This window comes from Diabrotica virgifera, chromosome 3, assembly GCF_917563875.1.
Source record: "Diabrotica virgifera virgifera chromosome 3, PGI_DIABVI_V3a".
NCBI lineage: Eukaryota > Metazoa > Arthropoda > Insecta > Coleoptera > Chrysomelidae > Diabrotica > Diabrotica virgifera.
The window spans coordinates 173335786-173357238 of NC_065445.1; the positions used below are offsets into that span (position 1 = coordinate 173335786).

The 21453-nt window shown below is 33.5% G+C and overlaps 1 protein-coding gene across 4 annotated transcripts in view; it reads left to right on the plus strand.

Annotated features, from left to right (window-relative positions):
- Positions 1–21453, plus strand: part of LOC114334840 (gem-associated protein 5) — a 284268-nt gene that overhangs the window by 60538 nt on the left and 202277 nt on the right. For all 4 annotated transcript variants that reach the window (XM_028284946.2, XM_028284949.2, XM_028284947.2 and 1 more), the window contains exon 3: positions 674–800. In XM_028284946.2, the coding sequence (XP_028140747.2) occupies positions 674–800 (127 nt within the window). The remainder of the gene's footprint in view (positions 1–673; positions 801–21453) is intronic.

Sequence of the window (21453 nt, forward strand, 5' to 3'; positions counted from 1 at the left end):
TGATGACTGTTTTATAAATCAGCAGTTTGTTCTCAATTGAGAGTCGAGATTTTCTACCTATAAGCCAATTAATTTCTTTCACTCTCAACTCAATTTATTTCTTCTTCTTTAAAATGTGTTGTTTCCATTTTAATTTAGAATCAAGATGAAGCCCCAGGTATTTGACGATATTCTGTTGTGGTATGTTGACTTGATTAAGGCTAATATTTGGGCCTTAGTGTGAAAGTTATATGTGTTGACTTAGTTTCATTAGCTTTTATCTTCCATTTCTTTAACCACTGTCCAATTTGGTCTAGGTGTTCTTGAAGTTTTAATACTGCAGCTGTTGGATCCTCTTCAGTTGCAAATATTGCTGTGTCATCAAAATAAACATTATAGAAGTTCTCAGGGACTTTCGGCCCTCGCTAATAACGTAATCTTTCATTCTGCGTTTAAATTTTTCAAAAATACTTATTAGTTTTCTCAGGATTCGAAAAAAATGAATCCCTATTTGAATAGCATTGCAGCCGAAAATACGTACCCATCCCCTTAAAGTACACTATTATCCAATATTCAAGCTTTCGGAAACGTTTCTTTCCTTTGTCAAGAATTTCTACAATGCAATAAGATAAAATTTAGAACATGTATGAAAGAACAATAATATACATATGATAATAAAATGAATTTGTTTTAGAGTATTATCAGTGAGCATAAATAGAAATTGGGGCCCTTCTAAAAAATTTGCAGCTTCATCTGATGATAAAATAGTCAAGTTATGGAATCTGGAAACTGATAAAAAGTTAGAGTCTCATGACAAACATGTAAGTATGTTTTTCAAATATTTGGGTACACAATTTTAAATAAGTTTGTTTTATTATAATTTTGAACGTCTATAACATTTGACAATACATGGTAATCATTGTTTAAAAAAGAATAGTTGGTCAACACAATGAATAAATTTGTTTGATTCTAATTGAGACAGTCACCAGATGTCCCCACTATTTCTGTCAAGGGTCGCAACGTCACGCGTAACTACGATAAATCGAAAATGCATAGACACCAAGTTGGATGATGTCATTATATTATGTATATGTATAATGTATAATATGATGACATCATTAATTCAATTTCTAAATATATTCTTCCGTATATTTATTTTTCTTAGATGCGAGTTATATGTATGCAAGTTAGTGTGTTATGAATGGGGTCGTATCCAACTTGGTGTCTATGCATTTTGGATTTATCGCAGTTGCGTGTGACATTGCAACCCTGACAGAAATTATGGTGATATCTGGTGACTCCCTCAATTGGAATCAAACAAAGGCTATAGCGGGATAAGATGGTCAAGAATGCCCCCGCACCGATCAGCCCAGCTACTTATGTTTTTGATAAAGGATATAAAATTATGGCCTCATGCAAATTTTTAGCTACCCAGAGGTCCTAAAACCTCTTAAATCGAGAAAAGAAGAATTTTTAGCTTTTATTTTTTTGTGAGCGCAATTTTAACTTAAAAAATCTGAAAAAATTCAAGAGGATGTATATTTTGCATACAAAACAGCCTGATTTTTTTCAGATTTTTGTAATAAAAAATGAGCCCAGGAAAAATTTTTGAAATGTTCAAAAAATTTTTAGGTTATGTAAATATGATTTTGCCAACTTTTAAATAGTATTTTTTTGTGTATTTTTTGTCGTTCTTTTGAATGGCAGAGACAGAATTTTTAATATCTGAGCGGAAAGAACGAAAAAATTGAAAAACCCGTTTTTGGCTGTCTCGAGATGCATCTCGGGACAGCCAATGTTAGGATTTAGGAACCTGACTACAACAACTGAAAAAACACTAAAAGTGTGAATTTTGTCATAAAATTTGGTATGTGGGCTTATTATATATTTGGAATAACTTTTTTTTTCGATATCTCTAACGCGAAGCAAATTGAATCGCATATCGAAAACTCACCCAGTTTGTGGATTCGCAGTAGATTGCATTTAAAATTTAAATTTCAGTTGACTATTTTAAAAATTGTAAACCATCAACCTGTATGACTGTGCCAAATTTCAAATCTGTATATATTTCGGTAGCCGAAATATAGGGGTGTCTTCATCTTAATGCGACACACTATATTATCAATTTGATAAATTATTGCAACTAATATAGTCGTATTTTTTATACCTTGATTCAAAATATACATTCGAAATACTGACTAATTCACTAATTTTATCATAAAAAGTTGAAATTGATTGCATTGAAGTATTGAACCAATTAATGTGTATTAATATATTATTATTATAGTATGTAATTATAATATGGCAGGAATGGCGGATGGCGGAAGTGGCAACCCTCGATTTTAGGGTTACTATAGAATCAAACCAAACCTGCAGCGTCTGATCCAGAATGGGCGGCTGCAAACAGCGTCTGACCCAGAGTGGGCGGCTGATTTAGAAACTCACCAACACGCAAGGCAAGCGCGGTGTTTTAATTGCCAAATTTACCCCCGTCATGGCGAATTTCAAACAAATCGTGAAAAGTGAACCCCAGGTGGGTAGATCAGTAATGGTAAGTCCCACACCTCATAAGGTCTGCCTCAAGGATTCTGGGGGAGGCAAAAATTCGCAAACGACAAAATCCAAAAAACACATATTGATGCATATTGCTACCTACAATGCGAGAAGTCTGTTGTCAGAAGAAAGACTTACAGAGATGGAAAGTGAAATGTCAAATATCAAATGGGACATAATAGGAGTCAGCGAAGTATGAAGGAAAGGAGAAAGTCTGAAGACCCGAAGTACAGGGCATCTTTTCTACAGTATGGGTAATGAAGAAACATCAGAGGGAGGCATTGGGTTTTTTATACATAGAAAGCATAGCGATAAAATTACATCTATTAAAGGAATATCGAACAGAGTTGCCTACTTAACATTACAACTCAATAAAAGATACAGTATTAAAATAATTCAAGTCTATGCACCAACAACCACCCATTCAGGTGAAGAAGTCGAAGAATTCTACGACGATATCTCAATAGCCCTAAACGACGTACCCACACAATACGTGATAATATGTGGTGATTTCAATGCGAAAATAGGAATCAAAGCATGTCCAGAAGAAACATCACTTGGAAAATTTGGACTAAATGGAAGGAATGAAAGAGGAGAGACCTTAATTGGTTTTCTCCTTCAGAATAATCTAGTCCAAATGAATAGCTTTTTCTATAAAAAACCACATAGAAGATGGACCTGGGCAAGCCCAGATAATAAAACTAAAAACGAAATTGACTTCATAATTACAAACAAAAAAGAAATCATCCAAGACGTAACGGTCCTAAATGCATTCAACACTGGTAGTGACCATAGAATGGTAAGAGCAGCAGTTAAAATAAGCACAAAACAAGAGAGACGCAAATTAGTAAATACGAAACCAATACCAATATGGACTCAACCTAGAGACATTAAAGAATATCAAAACATTGAAACCAAACTGAGAAACAACACAGACATAACTCTCAACGAAAACATAGATGCACTAAACCAACATATTACGCAAGCCATTGGAGAAAGCATGAGAAAACACTGTCCAAGAAGTAAGAACGAAGAAAAACTTAGTACTGACACCAGGAATTTAATGAAACAAAGAAATCTTATTACAGAAAGAAATGATCCAAATGGAGATCAAAAGAGAGATAAACAGAGAAGTCAAGAAAGCAATAGAAAAGACTTAAGAAAGTATAATACACTTAAAGTCGAACAAGCCATAGTAAATAATAAAGGCCTAAAAAGTCTGCGAAGAAAACTAAATAATGGAAAAAGTCAGATCATTAAATTAAAAAACAAAAAGGGCGAAATAACAACAAATAGAGAGGAGCTTTTAACAATAGTAGAAGACTTCTATGGAGAACTTTATAAAAGCAGACGGATGAACCAAACACAGCTAAAAGATGCAATAAGCAAAACAATATTAAATCAAGGCTCTGAACTCATGCCAGAAATAACTCTCAGTGAAATTAAACAAGCGATGAATAAAATGAAATCCAATAAATCACCAGGAGACGATGGAATAGTGATCGAGGCTGTTAAGAATGGCGGTGAACCTCTAATGAGAAAAATAAAAGATCTCTTTAATCTATGTTTGACAAAGAAATCCATACCATCTGAATGGAATAGAGCCAAAACAATTCTTCTGCACAAAAAAGGAGAAAAAACTGATCTGGAAAATTACCGACCAATCAGTCTGTTAAACCATCTTTATAAACTTTTCACGAGAGTAATCACCACAAGATTAGACAAGAAATTAGACCTGTATCAAAGTAGAGAACAAGCTGGATTCAGAGCAAACTTTGGAACCAACGATCACCTCCAAACAATAAAACAACTCATCGAAAAATCCATAGAATATAACAAGCCCTTAGTTTTAGCATTCGTAGATTTCCACAAAGCATTCGACTCAGTTGAACTCGACAGTGTTATAGAAGCACTAAACGACAGCCGCATTGATAGCCGATATTCGAGGCTAATATGTAATATATATATATATATATATATATATATATATATATATATATATATATATATATATATATATATATATATATATATATATATATATATATATATATATATATATTAATTAAACGAAAAGATTTCTCTGGTATACAGAAGAAATCTTTTCCGTAGCGGACGCGAAAATGTAAATTTCAAAGTCTTCATAAAAGACGATGAACGACAAAAGACACCTCTTTGTGTCACAGATTTGTCTACAAAGCCACGTTATTCGCTACACATTCGTCAATAACGGAGAAGAACCGTGATATGAAAGGAAACGGCAATTGCATTTTATTTCACTTCGACCACCACCGATATTCTACACGACGTGTTTCGAGCTCATGTCAAGCTCTCGTCAGGAACATTTAATTAATATAGATGTCGTACCAAGTGTACTGAAGTCTGGTTATTTTATTATTACCAGAAAGGCCAAAAGCATTTTCTTACACCTCGACCATCCACCTAGATGTTCCTGACGAGAGCTTGACATGAGCTCGAAACACGTCGTGTAGAATATCGGTGGTGGTCGAAGTGAAATAAAATGCAATTGCCGTTTCCTTTCATATCACGGTTCTTCTCCGTTATTGACGAATGTGTAGCGAATAACGTGGCTTTGTAGACAAATCTGTGACACAAAGAGGTGTCTTTTGTCGTTCATCGTCTTTTATGAAGACTTTGAAATTTACATTTTCGCGTCCGCTACGGAAAAGATTTCTTCTGTATACCAGAGAAATCTTTTCGTTTAATTAATATAGATGTCGTACCAAGTGTACTGAAGTCTGGTTATTTTATTATTACCAGAAAGGCCAAAAGCATTTTCTTACACCTCGACCATCCACCTAGATGTTCCTGACGAGAGCTTGACATGAGCTCGAAACACGTCGTGTAGAATATCGGTGGTGGTCGAAGTGAAATAAAATGCAATTGCCGTTTCCTTTCATATCACGGTTCTTCTCCGTTATTGACGAATGTGTAGCGAATAACGTGGCTTTGTAGACAAATCTGTGACACAAAGAGGTGTCTTTTGTCGTTCATCGTCTTTTATGAAGACTTTGAAATTTACATTTTCGCGTCCGCTACGGAAAAGATTTCTTCTGTATACCAGAGAAATCTTTTCGTTTAATTAATATAGATGTCGTACCAAGTGTACTGAAGTCTGGTTATTTTATTATTACCAGAAAGGCCAAAAGCATTTTCTTACACCTCGACCATCCACCTAGATGTTCCTGACGAGAGCTTGACATGAGCTCGAAACACGTCGTGTAGAATATCGGTCAGAGAAAAGGTCAGAAAAAGATAAAAGAAAATGAAACCTGTGGCTCCTCAAAAGAAGAGTTGAGCCCAGAAGAAGAAAATTTGAGAGTATCAGAAACAAAGGAAACCTGGGATTCCTCAAAAGAAGAGACGAGCTCAGGAGAAGAAGAAATAAAGCTAAAAAATGAAAGTGAAAAGAATATGATTGAAACAGTGGTATTTGAAGAGGAGGTATATGCAAACGAGGATGCAGAATGCACGGTAAACATGTGTGAAGAATCTGAGAAAAAAGACAGAAAATTGATATGTGGAGAAGGGAAAGAAAAAGAATTGCGGTTGATGTTAAGAAACTACGAAAATTTGATCAATGAGGAAAACAGAGTGGCTAAAAAGTACGAACATTCATTTGAGGTGAAAAACTTGGGAAATTTTCGATCAAAGACTTACCCGATTCCATACAAGTATCGACAAGAGGTGAAAGAAGAAATAAATAAAATGTTGGAAGATCAAATCATCGAAAGATGTGATTCACCGTATGTTAACCCGATTGTGATAGTAAAGAAAAGCAATGGAGAATTGAGATTATGTTTAGATGCCAGGAATATCAACCAGCACACTGTATCACAATATGAATCACCTCTAAACATCGAGGCCATTTTTGGAAGAATCACCGGGTCACACATATTTTCGAAAATTGACTTAAAACACAGTTTTTGGTTGATACCGTTAGCTGAAAAGTGTAGAAACTACACCGCTTTTTCTATTGATGGTATTGTCTACCGGTTTAAGGTAGTGCCATTTGGATTGCAGAGTGCTTGTGCTGCACTCGTCCGAGCTCTACATACCATTTTGAATCGCCATGAAGATTTCATAGTTCATTATATCGATGATTTATTAATTTTTTCACAAGATACTGAGAGTCATCTGGAACACATAGAAATAATTCTGAAAGAATTGGACACAGCGGGATTGAAATTAAACATTGAAAAATGTCAATTTTTTCAAAAAGAAGTCATTTATTTGGGTTTTCAATTGGACACCAAAACAGTAAGATTAGCCGAAGACAGAGTCAAGCTCATAGATGAATACCCAAGACCAACGAATTTGAAAACATTGAGAGGTTTTCTTGGCACGATAAATTATTTTAAAAAGCTGATTCCCGATTTGAGCCAAAAGGAAATCCTTCTGATAAAATTGCTTAAAAAAGGAATAAAATGGAATTGGAAAGAAGAACAGGAGGAAGCTTTCGAAACATTAAAACGAGAATTCGCAAAAGGAACGAAAATATACCACCCCATTTACAATTTACCTTTTATACTCCGAACTGATGCGTCCATACAAAAATTTGCAGGAGTTCTGTCTCAAATACAAAACGACCAAGAAGTGCCGATATGTTTTATATCTCGAGTGACTAAAACACATGAGAGAAAATATAGTGTTACAGAATTGGAGTTTGCCAGTGTACTATATTGCGTAAACAAATTGAGGTTTTACTTATTGGGTGCAAAATTCACAATCGAAACAGACCATGCAGCTTTAGTACATATCATGAAGAATAGATTAGTAAATAATAGAATACATAGAGGCATTCTATTATTACAGGAGTATGATTTTGAGTTCCGATATATAAAAGGGAAAGACAACATAATAGCCGACGCTCTAACACGGGATGAGGACACCGGAAAAAAGGAAACAATTACTCTACAGGTGGGACTAAATAGATTAATACAAGAAGAAGGGATATATTCGTTAAATGAGATAAGGACAAACCAGGAAGACCTAGAGGAAAGAGAAAAAAGAAGAGCGGAAGTAGAAAATAACATATATTTTAAGAGAATAGACGGAAAGGAACTATATTTAGTGACACAGACATTGGCCGAAAAGATAATAAAGAAATTACATGAGGACAATGGGCATATCGGTAGCAGAAAAGTTTGGCTCGTTTTTAGGGAAAATTACATCAGCCGACAGGATTACCGCATTGCAAAGGAAATTACCCAGAAGTGCGATGTATGTCAAAAATATAAGAGTCGGAATTTCAAAAACGAAAATGTTGCCAAAAATATTGAAGCCCGAAACAAACTAGACATTGTAGCAATAGATATGTTAAGCGATCTAATTATGACCACTAAAAGGAACAAACATATTCTGGTAATGGTGGATGTGTTTTCAAAATACGTAAAATTATATAGTTGCCGCACCACAAAGGGGGAAGAAATATTAAGAAAAATCGACAATTTTATAGCCATAGTAGGAACACCAAAAAAGATTCTACTGGACAATGCAACGTATTTCCGAAATGATCGTTTCAAGGGACAACTTCGAGAACGAGAAATAGAGACAAATTTTGTCAGCATCAGGCATCCACAGAGTAATCCTTCGGAACGATTCATACAGGAAGTGACGAAATTTCTTCGCATTGCAACAGATGGTCAACATCGCCACTGGGACAGGAAAATGGCGGAAATAGAAAGGTATCTAAATACAATTCCGAGCACAGTAACAAAAGAGACCCCAGAATACATCATGAAGGGTGTACTGCCGATAAGGCCATGGGAAGACCAAGAGCCAAAAGAATATCAACAGGTGATTGAAACCGTACAGAGAAGATTACGGCGAAGCAACGAAAAATATATCCAAAGACAGGAACAAAATAGAAAAAGAAGACCAGTGACTTTCCAAAAGGGTGAAAAAGTACTCGTGAGGGCATTACGAGTATCAAATCTTCCTGGGGGCATTTGCGCAAAGTTGATGCCTGTTTTTGAAGGCCCGTACATCGTGAATAATGAAAATGGGATAAATAGTTATGAGTTGAGGCACAGGAACTCGGAAAAGATCCGAGGAATTTATAATATTCACGATGTATACAAATATCACGAATAAAAGACAGATACATGAAGTAGATAGTAAGTTAGGATATAAGACGTAGATTAAAGTAAGGAAATATACAGGGAGTTGGTTTTGCCTCGAGAAAATTTATTTAAAAATGCAGATAAATTTTATCGAATACAAGGCGGGAATTTGTTATATTTCTATTTGATATGAAAATTAAATTTTGATAATTATAAACAGAATTCAATTTAATATAAAATATTTTCAATTTTCTCAACCACGGGCATATAAATTTAGAACAACCTGTGTACAACAAATTGTTATATTTAATTTTAAGAAGTGATTAAACGAAACTCGTGACAATGTGCTAAATAAAACTCAAGTGAAATCGATAATAGGTCATTATCGTTGTTCGCGGAAGGTTCGATCATTAGCCTATGCTAAATAAAACTCAAGTGAAATCGATAATAGGTCATTATCGTTGTTCGCGGAAGGTTCGATCATTAGCCGATGCTAAATAAGACTTAGTGGAAATAGAGAATAGGTCATTAAATTTTGTAAATAGTAGAAAGTAATTTTAGAATGGGAATTAACTATTTTTTTTTTGAAAACCATTAAGCATATTTAGAAAGATTAAAAATTGGTTTTGAGGAAGACTGCGAATGAGCGTTGGTGGTGGAAGGTTGATTTGTGAATCTGGAAGGGATATTTAGAAAGTAGGGGAATGAATGACAAATAGAGATCAGAATGTTTTGAGCTGTCGAGAAGTGAAGTCCAGTAGTAGACGGTAGTGTACGGAGAGTGAGAAAGCCGGTGTAGTTCCGTGAGTGTGGAGTATCTATCGTGGAACGAGAGGTAGGCCAGGTTGAGAGTAAAAGAACCTCCTTGAGCCAAGAGTGTCCCGGTAGCTGATTGAAGTTTCGAAAAAGGTAGAAACACGGCATCACGACAGAAGCAGGAACGGGAGCTATACGAGCTAGTTTTCAAAGGAGAACATTATTGGAAGCCAGGACGAGGTTTTGATCGCAGCCAAGGATAGCAGGAAACGGGTCTTGTGTGAAGACATTCTCAGTTCACCAGAAAAAGGTCAGTCTCATTTGTTTGGACATGAATGTATGGGTTTTTCGTATTAAATACCACACTTAAAATTGAAGAACATAATCAATAATATCAGAAAAGCTTCATCAAACATAAATAGAATTGTTGCTAATAAATCCTAATAGTTAAATGTTAATAAAAACTTTCAATTGGAAACCAAAAGGAAATAAGATTCCCATGTGTAAATGTTATGTTTAAGAATAATAAGATATAGCAAATATTAAGCAGTGATTGCCATTTAAATAAAATAAACCATATTTTGATTATAATTGTAACCCATATGTGTGTATTATTTTACTCTTTTCCTTCCTATCCCGATTAGGAACCATTGAGAAATACTTAGAAGCCACGTAAGTAAGTAATTAATTTTATAAAAAGCCCTGAGATTGAAAACATATTGATATGTGATCTGGTAAATTAATTAGATTATTATAAATGCATTGATTAAATTAAATGACATATAAGAATATTATCTCATATCAATAATCAAGATCACATCAATATATATATATTATATATATATATATATATATATATATATATATATATATATATATATATATATATTATATATATATATATATATATATATATATATATATATATATATATATATATATATATTGATGCACGTTAAGTTGTGACTTCCGGTATACAGAAGAGGCTGTCCGACTTCCACCTTTTCTACTAGGAATTATTTTTTAAAAATTGTGTATTTGGTAAAAGGGGGGCTTATAAAATGGGTCTACCTATTGAGGGGAAAGGATTTACCAAAATAAATTTTGTATATATATACGTATATACCGAAGCGTACAGCATACGTTATGGCTTCCATATATAGGGTAGTTCAAGGTGCGTTGTCACTTCCAGCGGTGTTGTCATATTTTGGAAGTCACAACGACTCGTCTGCTGATTTACCTCTTACTTTAAGCGTAATGTGTGATCTTTTGAAACTTTTACTGTGAATACAGTTGTGAATGCAGTTCTATGTTTTAAAGTTGTCTATTTAAATTAAAAGATTGATATTCTTTTGATTAAACAGGTTTACAAAAAAAATACATTTCGGAATATTTGACGAAACCATATGACTAGGGGGTTTTTGGGGTCGCTGGTCACGAATCCGGGGTCCGCTGACCTCTATCACGTCAGGTAATGGTAATCTCAAGGTCAAATCAAGATAAACCGACAGTCGCTCTGAAAAAGTATATTAGGGGGTTTTTGTGGTCGCTGATGACGAATTTGTGTCCGCTGACCTCTATCACGTCTAGCTCAAGGTCATTTCGAGGTCAAATCAAGATAAATGGACACGATCGCTCTGAAAAAGTATATTAGGGGGTTTTTGGGGTCGCTGATCACAAAACTGGGGTCCGTTGAGCTCAACCGCGACAGGTAAAGGTCATTTCAAGGTCAAATCAGTTTTGTGGACTTGTCCTGATTTGGCCTTGAAATGACCATTACCTTACGTGGTAGAGCTCAACGGACCGCAGTTTTCATGATCAGTGACTCCAAAACCCCTATATTTTCAGAGCGATTGTGTCGATTTATGTTGATTTGACCTTGAACTAGACGTGATAGAGGTCAGCGGACTAATGATTCGTCATCAGCGACACCAAAAACGCCCTAATATACTTTCTCAGAGCGACTGTCGATTTATCTTGATTTGACCTTGAAATGACCTTTACCTGGCGTGAAAGAGGTGAGCGGACCCCGGATTCGTGATCAGCCACCCCAAAAACCCCCTTGTAACATGGTTTCGTCAAATAGTCCGAAATTTAGTTTTTTTTTGTAAACCTGTATTATTTATGATATGATTGATATTTATTTTACAAATACTAATATTTTATTATTGCTGCAAAATGGATTTTTTGGAATTAATTAAAAAAGTGTTATTAGTAAGTAATTTATTTATGAAAATTATATCAAAAATTTTAATAAATAAATTTGAACTTATAGGAAATTTTAATATTTATTATTTTTCTTGATTAAATTTTGAATTTTAGATTTTATTACAGGCACCGTCCTTTTAATTTTTGATGTACCAATAATAATGTGTAATAAGAAAATTAAATGGCTAAATACACCAGGTGGGGTTGAGCTGCTAAAAAGCTATCTAGATCCATCTTTTTAGAGCAGATTAGACCCAGTCTGCTACTCGATACTATTGACTGTGCTTCTCCAGTTCTTTCTATCCTCTGTCTTTTTCTGCTAGTCTCTAATTCCTGCCCTATATAAATTTTCCTTTACTTCCTGTAACCATTTATTCTAGTTCCTCCGCGTCTCCTTCTAACTCCGGGTTTCCATTGTAAAATTGAGTTTATAGTTGTTACGCTACCTGCTCTCCATATATGCCCCAACCATCTAACACTGTGCTGAAATCTGAAAATCTGGAATAATATCTACCCGGGTCGAAACATTTTTTTTAATATATGAAAATAGTTATTTATGAAACAGTTCGTGAAGTATGCTTTTTACGAATGCACGTGATGTTTAGAGCACAAGCGACAACGGAGCGAGTGCTATACATCGCTTAAGTTCGCAAAAAGTACTTCACGCCCAGTTTCATACAATATTTTATCTACGATAAACAAATAAAAAAACTGTAACTCTTCATCACTGGAATTCATTCCTATTCTACAATTTTTAGAACTTATTTAAACATTCTAATTTCTTTCAAACCACAAAACTGTCAAATTTTTTTTTGTAATTTATTGCTCATTATGTCATTACCATGACAACGCGAAAGTTAAGGATATTTGATTATATGAAAGTGTGTAAAAAACAGTGCGAAAAAGTAAATCCCGTTTAAAATACATTGTTACTTCACGCACACGTTATCCATTAAATAGATCGATGCAGATCGGCCTTATATCGGATCCTCTACTATTAGTCCGTTCGCTGACGGTAAAATATTGCAAAACCCATAAATTTTAAAAAACCGCTTAGCAGGGGTGGGCAATTACTTTTAAGCGCGGGCCAAAATGAAAGTTTCAAAATGTCTCTCGGGCCGGAGGACTATACCGGATATGTACGCTGTGCCCACGCGAATTTTTTTGGTGTAGTTTATTCCCTGCCCAAGAAATAAATACTACAAGTATTATTTTAAAGCATTTGGACAAAGAAATTTGACTGTTAATAATTAGAAAATGGTAATAATAAATTGTCCTACTTGGGAATACATGCGAAAAACTTGTGCCCAGTAAAATATGTCACGTAATTGAAAAAAAAATGGTCATTATATTAAATCATAAGAAGATCCAGAAAAAGAACCGGATAAAAAAATGAAGATATTGAGCAAGTGGACAAAATAAAATACTTACTTAGGAGTCTGGATTACGGAAGATTTAATTCGAAATCATAAATTCGATCAAGAATAGAGCAATTGAGGGTAGACTTTTTGAAGATGAGGACATTTCTGAGTCACCAAAGACTCAATCTGCAAATCTGATATTAGTTGATAAAATGTTGTATATCCACTCTATTCTTTTTTATGGTGCCGAAGCTTGGATTGTTAATGCTGACTTAATGAGAAAGCCGGAAGCTTTTGAGATGTGGCTTTTTGGGAGAATTTAGAAAATACCATGGACCGATCATATACGAACAAAATGATGTTGCACGAAATGGAAAGAGACAGAGAACTTTTGACCTCCATTAAAAGGAGACAGACAGCATATTTACGGCACATGCTCAGAAATGATATGTACGAGTTGTTCGAAGGAAAAAGGGGTCCTGGTAGACGACAAATATTCTGACTGAAAACATTTGAGACTGGACCGGGTTAAACACACAGACGCTTTTAAGAAAAGCAGAAAATAGAGACGAATTTGCAATGGTGTTTTAGCCAACCTTCATTAGTGGAGTCGGCGTTAGAAGAATAATAATAAATTAATGGTAATTAAATAAATCAGTTATTGAAAGATTTTATTTTCTTATTTATTTATATTTTAACGATACAAATTAATTTATATTGATACATATTTTGTAAATATACCTAATATTAAATAAAATTATAAAAAAAAGACAAACATTAAACGTTAAAATTAATAGAATACTCATTATAAGTATAACTTCTATAATAGTTAATGCGAAACGTGAAATCGCGAATGTTCATGTGATATTATTTCTTCAAAATTGGGATCCAAATCACTTGTAACAATCCTTAATACCGAGTGTAGATTTTCGTCAGTAATTTGTGATCGATATTTATTTTTCGTGGAAACCATCAACGAAAAAGTTATTTCACAAATATATGTCGAACCAAATAAAACTAGGTATTTTTGAACATAGTTTAAAAAATGTTTAAAATGTTCTGTATTCAAAGCACCGTAGAAAGCACTCAATTCGTTTGATTGAACATTTTCTTTTAATAAATTATTTGCCTGTAAGTCAATTAATTCTAGCTGAATTTCAACAGGAGCTTCTTGCACATCGAAATTGAAAGGTTGACTAATTAATGACAAAGGTTTTTCAATAGCTTTGAAATCTTGAAATCTTCTTTGGAATTCAGTATGCAGGTCTTGTGTTACTGAACTATTTTTAAGAAAATCAGAATTTTTCAATAATTCTCGTCGTGTTTGTAATGATGGGAAGTGGTTTAATATTTTTTTATTAAAGTTCTCAGCAAATAAGTTTAGTTTTATCATAAATGCTTTGACATTTGAGTGCATATTGAAAGCGAACTGGTTTTTCCCTTGTAAATTTACATTAAGTTCATTTAAATATTTTACAATATCTACAGCCATGCCTCATTTTGCAATTCAGGAAAATCATGTAGTTTTTCTTTTATCGACAAGAAGGATACTATTTCATCAAGCAAATATTGAAATCTGTCCAAAACTTTACCGATGCTAAGCCATCTCACCTCAGTGTAGTAAGGAATTTCGTAAAAGTCACTTTCAATTTCTTTCAAAAATTCAACAAACTGTCGATGATTTAAGGCACGTTCCCGGATAAAATTTACAACTTTTGTCACAACAGTAACGACGTGATTCAATTTTAGAACTTTTCTACATAACACTTCTTGATGAATAATGCAGTGTAAAAATAATATGTCTTGTTCTGGCTGCAACTGTTTTACTTTGTCGCTGATTCGTTTTAGTAAGCCCACATTTTTCCCTGTTAAACTAGGACAGCCATCCGTAGTGATGCTTACTATTTTGTTCCAAGGTAAATTTACTTTAACTAAACACTCTTCAACAGCGTTAAAGAAGTCTTCACCGGTAGTTGTATCTTTCATTGGATGCACACTAAGAAGTTCCTCGCGAATTTCACATTTTTTGTTAATGCCCCGAATAAATATTAATAATTGACTTGTGTCAGTAATATCACAGGACTCATCCAACGCCAGAGAACAATATGTAAAATCAGCAATTATTGTTTTTAGCTGGTCGAGTAAATTTCCTGAAATATTTTCGATCCGTCGTACTATTGTTCTCCTTGACAGGCTTAAATTTTCAAAAATATGTTTTTTTTCAGGACAACATATCTCCGACACTTCTACCATGCACTGTTTAACAAATTCTGCTTCAGAAAAAGGTTTACATAACTTAGCAATTTTGTGTGCAATAACATAACTTGCTTGTGTGGTAGATTTCTCGATGTTACTTTGTTTGCTAAAAATATTTTGTTGTTTATTTAAGTTTTTTGCTAAGTTGTCTGCAGCATTTTTAAGTTCTTCTAAAGAAAACGATGCATATTTTGGATGTTTTGATGTAAAATGCCTCTTTAAATTATATTCCTTGAAAACAGCAATGGTTTAATGGCAAACTAAACAAATTGCTTTCTTACCAATGTTCGTAAAAAGGTATTTTTCTGTCCATGCTTCATTAAAATTTCTGCATTCCAAATCAACTTTTCTTTTTTTAGATTGTATCATTTTGCAAATGCTTACAAATAAATATTTTAATACAATAAAATAAAAACAATGTTTTCAAATTTTACTTACAAAATGTCCTCCACTTTTTCAATTTATTATATATTTGCAAAATAACACACTGTATCAAAAGAAATATGAGGAGTAATAGGAAATATGACCAGTGCTAAATCAAAATAAACTTATACGCGTCTTTCGAAGTATGTAGTTGTAAAACTTCGGCAAAAATCGGTAACAATGAATTTTATGCTGAAGTAGGTATTCCAAACAACCATACTTAATTCAGATTTAATAAATAAAGAATCATATTATTGGGACCAAAGTGCTCAGGTATTTAGATCATAAACTGTCAGTGATATGGTTGAAATAGATACCCAAACACCGAGTGCTTGTCTTGAGACCTTGAGAGTTAAATACGATTATTAATACCGAATAAACAATTATGAATCTCCGGGGATTTCCCTATATTTTAAAAGAAATTTAAAGTAAATAGTTACAATTAAACAGTTTTTAAAAATATAGTTAGCTAAGGCTGTTCGTAATTATAATACTCTCTATTATTTATATATTTAATAATTTATGTGAACACTATGCAAACTATTACTGTTGATTTCAACAAAATCACATAAAAGGGATTAAAAAGATTAGGTACTTGCGGGGTTTTTCAACGGGCCGGACAAAGTAAGCGAAAGGGCCGGACCCGGCCCGCGGGCCGGCTTTTGCCCACCCCTGAGCTATAGCCTTATTCTTTAACTATATCGCTGTAATAACATTGTTTCTAGACAGGTAAATTATCATTGTATACTGGGCGTACCAATCAAACTGGTTTTTTTTTTCAATTTTCACAACACCCTGTGGAATATTCTAGCCTTTATACAATATTGAAATTAAAACCCAACTATAGCCCCAGGTTTTCTTAACGTTCTGTTTGTTATTCATTCGCTTATGTTGGATAATAAAAAAGTTAGGGTCTTTAACAACTAAACATGTTCTTTATCAATACATGGTGTTTCTAAATAAGTGCGACAAACTTTAAGGGGTAATTCTGCATGAAAAAATAATGATCGTTTACTTGATAAAGCTATGTCCGCAAATGCTTGCAAATATAAAATTCTTTTGCCAAACGATCATTATTTTTTCATGCAGAAATTACCCCTTAAAGTTTGTCGCACTTATATTTAGAAACACCTGTATCGATAAAGAACATGGCTAGTTGTTAAAGTCCTTAACTTTTTATTATCCAACGTAAGCGAATGAATAAAAAAACAGAATGTTAATAAAACCTGGAGCTATAGTTAGGCTTTGATTTAAATATATTATAAAGGCTAGAATATTCCACAGGGTGTTGTGAAAATTGAGAAAAAAAACCCAGTTTGATTGGTACACCCGGTATACAATGAAAATTTACCTGTCTATCAACAATATTATCATAGCTATTTTGTTAAAGAATAAGGCTATAACATATTAAAAAAAATTACTTAAATCGGACAACAGGTTTGGGAGATACGAGACATCAAAAATTACCCATTTTTTTGGGGTGCCCGTTTTTCGTGCCGGTGAGTGTAGATTAAATTAGAAGTTCATTGTAAAAAAGGAAGTAAACAAAAACACGAGAAAAATGAATTTATATAAGTAAATAGGTAAGTAAATATTATAGATTAAAATAAGTACAGAAAATATATAATTATAGAGATATATAATCACTTATTGTACCTTCATTTAAGGCTAACTTTAAAAGTAAAGCAGATATGCTATTATTCATGTTTAAAAACAAAAGGCACACAAAACACTAAGTACGATTAGGACCGCCAATCTACAACAGATAAATGTCTGGAAACCGTTACACAGGGTTGCCAAAAAACGGAAGTCACACCGAGCGGTGTGGTATACGGAAGACGCTACGCGTTGTGTACATAGCCTGTATAGTAGCACGGGAGCGACACTAGCGCTGGTGATATACAGTCGAACTAAAATCTGATCTTATGAGTATGTTAGATACGATATGACTTCCAGCGAAATTTTTAATATAAGCCTTCTGATACCATCTAGTAGCCAAATTCGTAAAAATATAGGCAAAACGTTGTGACTTCCGAAATCGGAAGTCATAACGGTATATATGAAGTAACAACGTATTACGAGAATCTACTTTGGAAGTCACATGGATACATATATATGGATATATATATATATGGATATATATATATATATATATATATATATATATATATATATATATATATATATATAAATGCGACAAGCTCGATACAACTACACGCTAACAGCAAACAAATAAAAATCCAAAGAGGTATCCGTCAAGGGGATACGTTGTCACCTAAACTTTTCATATCGGCTCTAGAAAAAGCGATCAAAACCCTCGAATGGGGTGATAAAGGAATAAATGTGGACGGAGAGATGCTACACCACCTAAGCTACGCAGACGATATAGTCCTGATTGCAGACGATTTGGGACAAATAAAGAAAATGTTGGAAGAACTTGGTACGGCATGTCATAAAATAGGCTTAAAAATGAATATAACAAAAACAAAATATATGACGAACTTAGTACCAAGTAAACACCTTGAAATACAGAATGAACAAATAGAACTGGTAGACAAATATATATATATATATATATATATATATATATATATATATATATATATATATATATATATCTGGGTCACGAAATTAAGATAGGTAAGGACAATCAAACAACAGAAGTATCCAGAAGAATAATACAAGGATGGGCAGCATACGGAGCTCTTAGGGACATTTTTAAGAGTGACATTCCAACTAACATGAAGAAAAAAGTTTTCGACCAATGCGTGCTACCGGTGATGACCTATGGTGCAGAAACATTATCGCTCACAAAGAAAAACGCACAAAAACTAAGAGTAGCGCAGAGAAGAATGGAGCGATCAATGATAGGGGCCACTCTGCGAGACAGGATTAGAAACGAAGATCTACGAGCTAAGACCAAAGTCATAGACGTCATTGAAAGAAGCTGTAACTTAAAATGGAAATGGGCTGGACACGTTGCCAGAATGAAGGACGGAAGATGGACTCGCAAACTAGTTGAATGGAGACCAAGAGCCGATAAACGTAGCAGAGGAAGACCACCAATACGATGGCAAGACGACTTACGAAAGACAACAAAAAACTGGATACAAAAAGCACAAGATAGAACACTTTGGAGACAAACAGGGGAGGCCTATGTCCAGCAGTGGATTGAGAGAGGCTGATGATGATGATGATGATGAATTATAATATACAGAGTGAGTTTTATGTATAAAAACCCTCAATTATCTCGGAAACGCCTTGCACGATTTTTATAGGTTTTGATGGGTAGGGGTTTTCTAATGCAGCCGATATTATAGTGATAATTACATTGTTGTCAGATCTTCCGTTTTTTCTGGAAATCTAATGAACTTTCTTATTTCAAATGGAACACCCTGTATGTCTTTTGCGTTTTGAAGTCCTTAAGAAATACCGATTATTTTTCATGTTATATTTTCATATTATAGACCCAAAAAAGGTCTTTTGTAATTTTTCTCTAATGTTAATGGTTTTCGAGCTCTAAACAATTTAAAACTGAAAAAAATCGAATACTGACGATTTTCAAGGTTCAAAAATTGTGTTTTTGAACCTTGAAAATAAAAAATATTATTTTTGAAACTGCTGAGTACCCAAATTCAAGCTAAGCCCTTCTTCTAGGCGCTCGATATAAACTTTTTTGGCCCGTTTTATTCTAAAACATTGCTTTTTAATAATTGTTAGTGAAGCGCATATGAGAGGACGGCGATCGGGGGCTGCATTAACAACTAAAAAACAATATTTTAGAATGAAACAAGCTTAAATGACTTATTGGTAACTGATAAAATAAGGCCTGAACTTGAATTTGTATACTGGGTAGTAACAAAAATAATATTTTTGATTTGTATTTTTGAACCTTGAAAATCGTCATTATTCGATTTTTTTTTTAGTTTTAAATTGGTTATAACTCGAAAACGATTAACTTTACGGAAAAATTACAAAAGAACTTTTTTGTTCCCAATGGTCCAAAGAACGTAAAATAATGTCTACCCGGGCCGAAAAAATTGATTTTTATAATTTGTTTAATTTTTTTTTAACTAAATGTAGCAATAACTCCGAAAGTATGACCTTTAGGTATGGGGAATATAACATGAAAAATAATTAGTATTTTTTAAGGACTTCAAAACGCAAAAAATATAAAAGGTATTCCAATTGAAGTAAAAATTTTTATTAGATTTTTAGAAAAACGGAAGATCTGACAACAATGTAATTATCACTATAATATCGGCCGCATTAGAAAACCCCTACCCACCAAAATTTATAAACATCGTGCAAACCGTTTTCGAGATAATTGAGGGTTTCCGTACATAAACCTCACCCTGTATAAATTATTATTACACATTAATTGGTTCAATACTTCAATGCAATCAATTTGAACTTTTTATGATAAAATTAGTGAATTAGTCAGTATTTTAAATGTATATTTTGAATCAAGGTATAAAAATACGACTATATCAGTTGCAATAAATTATCAAATTGATAATAATATTATATCCACAAACAGGGTGAATTTTCGATATGCGATTCGATTTGCTTCGCATTAGAGATATCGAAAAAAGTTATTTGGAAAAGCTGTTCCAAATATTATTATAAGCCCACATACCAAATTTTATGACAAAATTCACACTTTTAGCGTTTTTTCTGTTGTTGTAGTCAGGATCCTAAATCCTAAAATTGGCTGTCCCGAGATGCATCTCGAGACAGCCAAAAACGGTTTTTTCAATTTTTTCGTTCTTTCCGCTCCAATATTAAAAATTCTGCCTCTGCCATTCAAAAGAACGATAAAAAACACACAAAAAAATACTATTTACAAGTTGGCCAAATCATATTTACATAACCTAAAAATTTTTTGAAAATTTCAAAAAATTTTCCTGGGCTCATTTTTTATTACAAAAATCTGAAAAAAAGCAGGCTGTTTTGGATCCAATTTATATTTTTTATGAATCTTGAATTTTTTTAGATTTTTTAAATTAAAATTGCGCTTACAAAAAAATAAAACCTAAAAATTCTTCTTTTCTCGATTTAAGAGGTTTCAGGACCTCTGGGAAGATAAAAATTTGCATGAGGGCATAATTTTATATCCTTTATCGAAAACATAAGTAGCGGCGCTGATCGGTGCGGGGGCATTTTTGACCATCTTATCCCGCTATAGCCTTTATTCATTGCGTTTACCAACTATTATTTTTTAAACAACGGTAATAGTATAAACCATTTTAAAAATATAATGTGTCACTGAAGAGACATGGGAGTTAGAGAGAAGCCCAATTGGGTCGTTAGAATAAGCTCTCAGCTCACACTCTTTCACTAGATTGGCTTTCAATTCCACAGCAGCAGTTTTCTGTCAGGGGTTTTACCCACTTACATAGGTTTTCTGAACGGATAATATGGCCTGTGCAAATGTTGTCATTTCTTATTGATCTATCGAATCTCGTAGATAGCAGAGAGCTTTTTTATTTCGCAGATCGAACCATTTGGCACTCAGGAACAAGCCTTCGTTGCTGAGCTGTTTAGCAAGGCTAGTATCTTTTAGTTTAGCATTTTTAACATTGTTTTTAAAAAGGATTCTGTTTAACCCGTTAACGCCCAAATTTTTTTTTGCATTTTTAACGTAATTTTTTGTTTCGTAATATATTTTGAGGTATCAAAGTTTTTGTTTTTTGTTTTCACATTTTTGAAAAAACAACTGTCCTCATTTGAGGACGCTGCGCTCAATGACTATGGAATTTAAGGACAAAATTTAGTTTAGCAAAATAACTTTATTTAGCAGTTTTTCAAATTATATTCGTAATATATGT